Below are 10746 nucleotides of genomic sequence, written 5' to 3'. Positions count from 1 at the left end.
TGTAGCAGATTCTCAAATGTGACTCAAATGTAAATTTCTTTCTATATATATACACAGCAGTGTTAGGGGTTTGCTGAAGTGAGGATGTCTTTTTGAAGCCCTCAGAGAGAACCCACAGGATTGACTTGAATGATCATGAGATAACATTCCAAATCTGAATTGAAGCAACTGGCAGCTGATTATCTCTTCTCTCGGATCTAAAACAAGCAAAACAGGACCTTAACAATTAGCCGTAGACACGGACAAATTTTTTAAAGGTCACACAGTATAATCATGAATTACAAACCATGAAATAATGGTGTGTTAGAATAAAAGTCCTATTCTAATCTAACAAAATGTTAAGGGGTTCTGGTTTGAAAATCCTTCAGGATAAATAACACCGATTCCAGTGATTACATTGATTGATACAGTGATTGATAGCTGGTTTCTCATATTAAAGCTCTGTCATGTTACATGTCTAAGATCAACTGCTTTGTAAGAAAGGCTTTTATTAATATTTATTTTCCTCTTAGTTCTACTGCTTCTCTTTAGTTTACTGTTGATTACACTTGCCTTACTTACTTACTTATTCTGTCTATATACTTTCTCTAAATACTGTTCTGGATGTTTTCCATAACTGGATTACAAACAGAAGAGTGAATTGTGTTGTATGTTTCTGAATTTAAGCATTAAAAACCAGATACGATACATTTCTATAATCCTCAAAGTGTCGATTACATTGAGGGGAAATGAGGATTCAGGACACGTTTGTTGGTGTATTCATATGTAATAAGGTTACATATAAATAACTGACCTTCTATCTGTAAATGGGGGGCTGTTCTGGAAATTGTTGTGAATGTTATAAAAGTTGGAAGAATTCACACAACAGTTAGCAATAATGGTGGAGGTGAAGAAGCTTATAATTATCAGAAAATAACATGAGTTAGTAGTGTGTACTGGTGTAACAGGGTTTTATAATATTGGGGGTATTATAAGCAGTCTGTGATATTGAGTAACGTTTGGGCGCTCTAAAAAGCCCCCTAGTGGCCACTAATGCACTGCGGACAGAGTTATAAAATCCCCTTCACTGGACGCACCCTAGCAGATCTGAACTGTCACTGCTGTCAGTAGGTGAGTTTCATGCTTCGTGTTTCATTAGTGACTGAGCTGAAAACTGGGTTCTAAGTTAAGTTTACTCTAATAAATTGTGTGTATATGTGTGTTGGGAAGTAATATTACACACGTAATTGTGAACAGTGTGTGTGTGTGTGTGTGTGTACATTTTAAATACTGTGAATTGTTGCGTTGGTTTGTAAAACATCATCGTTTTTAATTATAATGCTTAAGCTGGCGTTTGTCGTGTATGAGCTCGAGTTTTGGCACATTTACTGTAAGTGTTTAAGAAAGCTGCACCCCTTTACACTTTACACTTTACATTACACTTTACACTTTATATCGATCCTGTTTACATGTTAACTTTAATATTTGCACTCACTGTCAACACTATTCTTTTGCACAGAGCACATTCTTTTGTTTGTCTGCACTGTCTTGTCTTGTCATCCTGTGCACTTCTGTTGTATGTCCAGTTTTTCTTGCAACTTAAGTATAGTTTAGTTTTATCTCTAAGTTCAGCTCAGTGTTTGTCTGCGTCACTGTACTTTATTTTTGTTATGGGTAGCAGTCTAGGAGGAACGTTGTTTCACTTCACTGTGTACTGCTTCAGCTATATATGGTTGAAGTGGCAATAAAGATTATTTGACTTTGACTTGACTTTGACCCCTAAAATTGACCCAGATCAGTAACCATGTTATCAGGAGGAGAGACTGGTTTAACTACAGTGCAGAATAGACTAATTATTCGTTTAAAAAAATCAAGTAAAACATTGATTCTTCTAGTTTCCTAGATTTGAATATAATAATTTTGTCATAACCCCCAAAAGGTAACATCACAGACACAGTGCTTGATCTATTTCCCATGAATTACACTGAGGTTTATGCAGAAGTGTTTAAGTCAAATTAGACAAATTAGACTCCATCTCCGTAAGTCTCTTAGAAATACAGAAATGATAATAGTCCTAAAACTTTTAATTATTGTGCCATTTAGAAGGGCGTAATTGAATCATGGGTGGATCAAAGTCAACTCTACAACCTCTAAGCAATCCAGAGAGTTTACGTAAGTTTTCCTATCTTTTATTTATGAATTAAGATGCTTAACTAATGTATGTTGGTATTTCATATTTAATGTCTGCTTATGCAGTTATCAGGTACTAACAGACACCCCACTATTCATTAATGGCTCACATTTACTACTATTTTTACAATTTACTACACTTGGGTGTGATAGATATATAGATATATAGATATATAGATATATATCAGGACCAATAAATAAATTATATAACAATTTAAATGTAATTTTATTGGTAATTTAAAAGAAATTCTTGAAGAAAAAAATAAAATATATTTAATGTAATTAAGGATTCAGTAACAAACATGTTTTTTTTTTTTGTTTTTTTTTTATAAAATGTGTGTTTAATAAAGTGTCTCTAAAGAACGAATCTCAAAATCTCTCCTCTGATTACACCTGGTTCATGCTGGATGCAGGAGCAGTGTGTAAGCAGAGCAGAAGTGGCATGCACCGATCTGCTTTCACACTGCGGCTTGTGTACCTCAAATACAAGAAAGTTTGTACTACTTTAAAGTTGGTGCATCTAGAAGGAGAACCTTTTCAAGAAGGTTATTTTAAATATCTTAAATATCTCTCACATGCCACGAGAAGCTGGCAGGGGTTATGGTACAGGTCTGCTGGTGTATCAGAGATGAGACACACCTTTCTACCTGTCACATCTCAACAACTCATCGAATCATATGAATTCTGTGTGGTTACAGTTACCTTTCCAATCAACCTTCTCATCATCATCATCTATTTCCCTTTTGACCCCCTAGGAGACTTTGCTGTAGAAATGTACATGCTTGTCTGTCTTCCCCCAACCCCCTCTTCTGTCTTCTGAGATTTAAGATTCTGAGATTTTAACCCCACCTCTGACAATCTCCAGTCCTCTTGCCTTCTGCCTCTTCTGCATTCATTCTCCTTGACATTCATTAGCTGCCCTGGCACAAACAAGGGAGGAAATGCCCTAGTCCTTCAGCTGCCCCTCTCACGCTACAGTCATCAGTGCTACCACACTCCACATATCTGATCATCACTTGTTATACATCACCATCACCCTCCCATATCCTGCCTAAAACATATGAAAATCTTTCTCCAACTTCTTGAAACAGCCACTCTATTTCCTCATTCAGGGGCGCAAGGGTTATTCCCATTCTGAAGAAACTCGCTCAGGGTCTCTCAGACATCAACAACTACAGACCAGTTTTACTTCAGTCTTCTCTTTCTAAAATACTTAAATGCACACTTTACAATTAACTGTCTCTCGCAGACCAATCGCAAAGTCCTCAAACAGCCTGGCTTCAAAGCAGCTCATTCCACTGAGAAACTTCAAGTTGCTTAGATCAGCCTAAGTGTCATCAGTCCTCATCATCCTCAACCATTCAGCAGGGTTTGACACTCAGTCAGTCTACCACAAGTCCCTCCTGTTCACCCTCAAGAGTCTTGAAATTTGTGGCACATTATGGCAATGGGTTCATTCCAACCTGGAGTGCTGTTTATATCAGGTGAAGTGGAGCAGATCTTCACACAGACTCTTCAGTGGTCCCACATGGCTCACTACTCAGTCCTCTTCTGATCTCCATCTGTATTCGATCTCTTGGTGAAGTCATATACCTACATGGGTTTTATACCTCTGCTCTGGATGACGTTCAACTCATCCTCCTCTTCCCTCCCTACTGTTTCTGCAGCATGTCAGGTAAACATCTCATCATGAACGGCAGTTCTTCAGCTGCCAGCTTAACTGAATTGCTCTTCTTCCCAGGTCATTTATCTCCATGTGAGGATCTTATGATCTCTTTGGACAACTCACTGATCTCACCTTTGGTCACTGCATGCAACCTTTGGTAAACCATGGACAATTAACTTTCTTTTTCCTCTCACGTTGCTAATCTAACACTCATGTCAGTATCAGCTTTACAGTATTAAAATGATTCATCCATTTTCATTCACACAGGCCACTCAGGGGCTTATTCAGTCTCTTGCCATTCTGAAACAGAATTATTGCAAATCCGTTCCGGGAAGGTCTTCCTCTGAGTGTCATTTGTCCTCTGCAGCTGCATGACTTTTTAACATTTCAACTTCAACCTTCCTTTGCTACTCTCCTTTCACTGGCTTTCTGTAGCTGCACACATCAGATTATAAAACAAGGATGCCTGCCTACAAAGATAAGACCACAAAAAAAAAAAAAAAAAAAACAGACCAGCATCCACTAACTTCAAAAAGTCTGCCAAATGTAAATTCTGTAATACACCTCTACTAAACACACTGGCTAATGATGTTTTCTTTTACAGCTTTAGGTAATCCATGGAGGCCAGAGAATTGGAGGTCAGAGTCAATGTATTAATGTATTAACATGTTAGATATTGGACTCAGTCACTGCTCTGGTTTATAAGAGTATGATATTGTATTTTCTGTCTGTCTCATTGCCTAGTTTAGTTTATTATAGTTTTGGATTAGACTCTGTTACTCTTAAGGATGTAATATATTAGATTCTCTCACTATTCTGTTGGTTGTTATATAATTTTTTCTGCTCCCTAGTAATGACATATAATTGTCATGATTGTCATTTTATAACTACAAGCTTTTTTTATTACACATTTTATGCTTTTAAAAATAGGCAAAAGCATAACTTTTCACAATTTTTGTTAAATAGATATTTGCTTTGTTACGCTTTGACATAAAAATAGTTTGTTAGCTAATGTCTCTTTTTGACCTTCTTTTAGTGAAAGAGAAACCATGTTACAGACACTGAGAGAGTTTAAGGCAAATCAACGTGTTGAACATCTCAGGATTCTGTGTGTTGGACCAGCAGGTGCTGGGAAGTCAACTTTTATCACCTCAGTTAATACTGTAGTCCAAGGTCGCAATACTTATCTCGCTCATTCACTCTCTGATGATACAAGTGTCACATGCCAGGTAACAACCCATACAATCTTTAATGTACTATATATATTTAAAATACATTCATTTTAAATTTCCCTTTGGGATGAATAAAGTATCCATCTATCTATCTATCTATCTATCTATCTATCTATCTATCTATCTATCTATCTATCTATTTTTAGTTTAGGTAAATTTCAGTTCAAGTAAAGGACACAGAACTTAAATATATACACAACATGTAAATATAGAAATTATAGAATTCTTTTCTATCTGTATATAGTACACTGTCTACAAGATGAACAAAGGCACAGATGGATCTTCATTTCCATTTGTGTTCGGTGATATGATGGGTCTTCAACAAGTACCAGGTGGTGTACGCACAAACGACATCATCAGCATTCTGAAAGGTCATATGCAAGAGGAATACACAGTAAGTTGACATCCATTCAGTTTATTCATATACAATATTTGCAATATATAAGGTACGGTGAGGGGAAAACATGATTTGATCCCCTGCTGATTTTGTGCGTTTGCCCACTGACAAAGAAATGATCAGTGTATAATTTTAATGGTAGGTTTATTTGAACAGTGAGAGACAGAATAACAACAAAAAAATCCAGAAAAACGCATTATAAATTGATTTGCATTTTAATGAGTGAAATAAGTATTTGACCACTTCGCAAAACATGACTTAGTACTTGGTGGCAAAACCCTTGTTGGCAATCAGATGTTTCTTGTAGTTGGCCACCAGGTTTGCACACATCTCAGGAGGGATTTTGTCCCACGTCTCTTTGCAGATCCTCTCCAAGACATTAAGGTTTTAAGGCTGACACTTTGCAACTTGACCCTTCAGCTCCCTCCACAGATTTTCTATGGGATTAAGCTCTGGAGACTGGCTAGGCCACTCCAGGACCTTAATGTGCTTCTTCTTGATCCACTCCTTTGTTGCCTTGGCCGTGTGTTTTGGGTCATATTCATTCTGGAATATCCATCCACGACCCATTTTCAATGCCCTGGCTGAGGGAAGGAGGTTCTCACTCAAGATTTGATGGTACATGGCCCCGTCCATCTTCCCTTTTATGCGGTTCAGTTGTCCTGTCCCCTTAGCAGAGAAACACCCCCAAAGCATAATGTTTCCACCTCCATGTTTGACGGTGGGGATGGTCTTCTTGTGGTCATAGGCAGCATTCCTCCTCCAAACACGGCGAGTTGAGTTGATGCCAAAGAGCTGGATTTTGGTCTCATTTGACCACAACACTTTCACCCAGTTCTCCTTTTAATCATTCAGATGTTCATTGGCAAACTTCAGATGATCCTGTACATGTGCTTTCTTTAGCAGGGGGACCTTGCGGGCGCTGCAGGATTTCAGTCCTTCACGGTGTTGTGTGTTACCAATTGTTATCTTGGTGACTATGGTCCCAGCTGCCTGGAGATCATTGATAAGATACTGGACTGGACTGATTCCCCACCGTTCTCATGATCACTGAAACTCCATGAGGTGAGATCTTGCATGGAGCCCCAGACCAAGGGAGAGTGACAGTAATTTTGTGTTTCTTCCATTTGTGAATAATCGCACCAACTGTTATCACCTTCTCACCAAGCTGCTTGGCGATGGTCTTGTAGCTCATTCCAGCCTTGTGTAGGTCTACAATCTTGTCCCTGACATCCTTGGACAGCTCTTTGGTCTTGTCCATGGTGGAAAGTTTGGAATCTGATTGATTGATTGCTTCTGTAGACAGGTGTCTTTTGTATAGGTAACAGGCTGAGATTAGCAGAGTGCTCCCTTTAAGAGAGTGTTCCTACTCTCTGCTTGTTACCTGTATAAAAGACACCTGGGAGCCAAAATCTTGCTGATTGATAGAAGGTCAAATACTTATTTCACTCATTAAAATGTAAATCAATTTATAACTTTTTTGAAATGCATTTTTGCATCTGGATGTTGTTTGTTTTGTTTGTCTCTCACTGTTCAAATAAACCTACCATTAAAATTATAGACTGATCATTTCTTTGTCAGTTGGCAAACGTAGAAAATCAGCAGGGGATCAAATCATTTTTCTCTCACTGTACCTGTAACATTATTTCCACATATTAAAATATTTTAATGCCCTCAAATGTTAACTGTCCATTTTCCATTTGCAATACAAAGGCTAATACTTCAACAGTAAATTTATTATGCTAACTTGTTTTACAAATAGTTTCCCTTACAATTATCCATGATTGCATTGCTGGTTGAAATTTATATTTAGAAAAATGTTTGACCCTCTTGAGACAAATATTTTAGTGTACAGCAGTGCAGTGTTATAACAGTTCATGTTTTTATTTTCAGTTTAATCCTTTGAAGGATCTGACTGCTGAGAGCAATTACTTCAACAAAAACCCAAATCTAGAAGACAAAATTCACTGTCTGGTGTTTGTTCTACCAGGAGATAATATTTTCATTTTAAGTCCTGAAGTAAAAAATAAAATGAAACAAATTCTGCAAGAAACACAGAAATTAAGTGAGTTATCTGTCATCCTGATTTTTTACAAACACTCATTCAAAAGAATATTTTTAAAATGTATTCATCATGACAGGGATTCCTGTAGCTGTTATCTTGACCAAGGTGGATGTTACAAGTCCACTTGTCCAAAAGAACCTGAAAATGATTTATAGGAGCAAAAGAATCAAGGAGAGGGTAAGTACAAGATCCTCATTCAGCTGAACTCGTCAGTACCAGAACACAACATGAGCTTTACTACAGGTTCATGCAGGTTATTCTAAGTGTCTGTCTTTCTAGATGAAGGAGTGCAATAGGATTCTGGGTATTCCACTGAACTACATCTTCCCTGTAAAGAACTATCATGAGGAAATCAACAACAACGATGAGATTGATATTCTGATTCTTACAGCAATGACAAATATTGTGAATTTTGCCAATGACTTTGTGACTAGAAAAGTGTAAAGGTTGGTGTGCACTTAAGGTGTGTGTGTGTTTAATCCCATCTGCTACTGTATGCAATGTTTTTTTTTTTATTATTGATTTATTATGCCAAATGAGAACTTTAGCAGGTGACAATGCTTAAAGCATGAACAGAGAAATCTTGAGAAAGTCATGTGCGTGTTAATTAATAATCACCATGTTAATCAATTACAGTTAGTTATCATTCATTCAGGGTTAGAATATGGGTTAATCGAGAAAGTTGATAACCAGCATTATAAAGCCTATTAACCTTAAATTAACCAGAGTTGTTTTTTGTCAATTCAGAACTCGGCAACTCTGTTTGTTCAACCTTTTGTGCAATGCGCCTCTGATTATTATCTGTGACTCCTTCAGAGGAAATCAGCAATTAGAAATTCATATCTGGATTTTATATATTTTTGTATAGCTGCTACTCTCTCTCTCCCTCTCTCTAGGGATTAGGGATAAGTACAAATATTTTTAAATACAAGTCTAATATTAATCTTCAACTTTTGTACTATATTTCTTATGTACTGTAAAGCTGCTTTGAGACGATGTCCATTGTTAAAAGCTCTATACAAATAAATGTGTATTAAATAGAATTGAATTGAATCTCTGAACATAGAGATGAAAGAAGTTATATAATTTCTCTGACAGGCTATACTCCATCATTCACAAGCACTTTATCCCGGTCAGGGGTGTGACGCATTTGGAACCTGCCACAGGAACCCAGGACATGAGGTTGGAATACAACATAGGACACTGACTCATTGCAGCCATTGCAGGGTGTCATGCACACACACATTTTTGGAAAGGGAAGACAACTTCTTGGTTCAGGGAGATTTTGAAGATGTCTGTGACAGCATCTGCAAGCTTATCAGCACATTCCTAAGCACCCATCCTGGTATGTTATCAGGGCCTGCAGATTTCTGTGACTGACAGTGGCTCAGTTTTCAGACATCTAGGTGAAGTTCGTTCCACCACCTAGGGGCCAGAACAGAGAAGAGTCTTGATGCAGGTCTTCCTTGTTCCCTGAGAGATGGTGGGATCTGTGGAGCAGTGCTGAAGGATGGAGAGAGTGTGGTGCAGTATGAGGTGTGATAAGAGCTTTGAGAAAAGTGGGTACTCATCCACTTTTGGCTTTGTAAGCAAGCATCAGTGTTTTATATTCTGATGTGGTTAGCTACAGGAAGCCAGGGAAGGGAGTGTAGCAATGGGGTGGTGCAACACTATGTGACGTTTATAATAATGGTGTAAATGTTTAAATTTTTTAGTCTTTTTTCAATTTATGAATCTAAGAATAAATATTCGTGAAATAACAGACTAGCTGTGTGAATGTAGCTCAGCCACTCCTCTTACGCCATTTCCTGTTCTGTGCTTTACACGAGACAACACAATTCACGGTTCAGTCCCAAATGACCCTTTACTTACTATAAATGAGCACTACATAGGGTGATTATTTATAAATATTCAGAAATCCCAAACAAGCTTTAAAAATATACCAAAAAAAAGTGCAGTACTTCACTTCAACAGTTACTTCAACAGTTACCTGGTGATCTGACATATTTTGGAGGTAGTATGGAGCATTAAAGTTTATTATGTAGCTTTCTGAAATGGAGCCAGCATTTCATGCAAAGAAAAATCAAAACAGCACCAGTAAAGAAATGGTCTTTGTCATTATCTACTGTATGTGCATTATCCATGGGTAACAAAAGGAGTTCAAAAATTGGCATCAATGGTGTCAACTGTGCCGGTGGCAGATATCTTTACAGGTCGCCTGACAACGGACACATTGTTTATTCAATCAAAACAAAGAATTCCTTGGTCTAAAAAAATATATATATCATGGTCATAAGATAAGATCATACAAAAAACATAACAAAAATCAGCACATCAAGATTTATTCAAAATATACCCAACGGGACCTGTGCACACTCTTAAGGAACATTAAAGATCTCACTGTTCACTGGTCTGTCCCACAACCCCAACCTCAATCTACAGTCACCTTCTAAGGCCATGCATGCTAGAATTCAGAGGGTAGTCAGGCTCAGCAATAAACAAGACCTCTGCTGCATTATTGTTGTCTAGGGGAAATGACAATCACTGAGTACCAGTATGAACATCAGACAAACTGCAAGCAGTTTTTAAAGAAAGGTGCAGGACAAATTTCTACCACACTGCAGATGATGGATAAGACTACTTATACAGGAGCATAAGGTCCCTACTACGAGTACGACAAACATTTTTTTCTCTGAATTACATATTATCCAAGTGATGGCTGAGTTAGTACATCAGAACCATGACAGAAACAAGTTCTAGAATGACCAAGCAGTGTCTAGCAGAATAGAATTGGCAATTCTATATGTCTTATTGGCCTTGTGCTTGTGCCGTTAAAAAAGTATTTAGTTGGTATCTAGCAATACCAGAATCATAACAAATCAGAACAAATACTCCAGACAAAGAGGGGAACAACAAATACTCCAGACCAAGCGGGGAACAACAAATACTCCAGACCAAGCGGGGAACAACAAATACTCCAGACCAAGCGGGGAAAAACAAATACTCCAGACCAAGCGGGGAAAAACAAATACTCCCCAGATAGCATAATAGGTCTGGCTCAGATCTGGCCCACACAATGCACTTACACTTGGCCCAGATGCCCATATCTGGTTTGAAAGAGGTGGGCCACGCATGGGCCAGCACTGGGCCATACAGCTGGCCCAAATCTGGCCCATACAATGCACTTACACATGGCCCACATGCCGCAAAGAATGAC

At 37.9% G+C, this 10746-nt stretch overlaps 1 protein-coding gene across 4 annotated transcripts; it reads left to right on the top strand.

Moving 5' to 3' along the window:
* Window positions 1-1060: 1060 nt before the first annotated feature.
* Window positions 1061-9240, top strand: LOC131346519 (interferon-induced protein 44-like). Of its 4 annotated transcripts, none has more exons than XM_058379976.1 (8): window positions 1061-1110; window positions 2083-2151; window positions 4440-4473; window positions 4872-5064; window positions 5312-5461; window positions 7358-7529; window positions 7606-7706; window positions 7809-9234. In XM_058379976.1, exons 2-8 carry the CDS (start codon window positions 2100-2102, stop codon window positions 7971-7973), a joined length of 867 nt encoding a protein of 288 aa, XP_058235959.1. In that variant the 5' UTR covers window positions 1061-1110; window positions 2083-2099; the 3' UTR covers window positions 7974-9234. The 4 variants fall into 4 exon arrangements, with proteins under 4 accessions (XP_058235959.1, XP_058235962.1, XP_058235960.1 ...); XM_058379979.1 differs by lacking the exon at window positions 1061-1110 and adding an exon at window positions 3911-3992 and having other exon boundaries at window positions 7809-9238; XM_058379977.1 differs by lacking the exon at window positions 1061-1110 and adding an exon at window positions 3419-3844 and having other exon boundaries at window positions 2084-2151; window positions 7809-9240.
* The last annotated feature ends 1506 nt before the right edge of the window (window positions 9241-10746 follow it).

This window comes from Hemibagrus wyckioides, linkage group LG26, assembly GCF_019097595.1.
Source record: "Hemibagrus wyckioides isolate EC202008001 linkage group LG26, SWU_Hwy_1.0, whole genome shotgun sequence".
NCBI lineage: Eukaryota > Metazoa > Chordata > Actinopteri > Siluriformes > Bagridae > Hemibagrus > Hemibagrus wyckioides.
This window is presented reverse-complemented; position numbering and strand designations above follow the sequence as displayed.

Excerpts from the sequence above, each read along its gene's own strand:
- LOC131346519 (XM_058379976.1), top strand. The coding sequence starts at position 2,100 with ATGGGTGGATCAAAGTCAACTCTACAACCTCTAAGCAATCCAGAGAGT. Across the intron at positions 4,474-4,871 it reads TGGAGGCCAGAGAATTGGAG|TGAAAGAGAAACCATGTTAC; the intron begins GTCAGAGTCAAT and ends ACCTTCTTTTAG. Across the intron at positions 7,707-7,808 it reads GCAAAAGAATCAAGGAGAGG|ATGAAGGAGTGCAATAGGAT; the intron begins GTAAGTACAAGA and ends CTGTCTTTCTAG.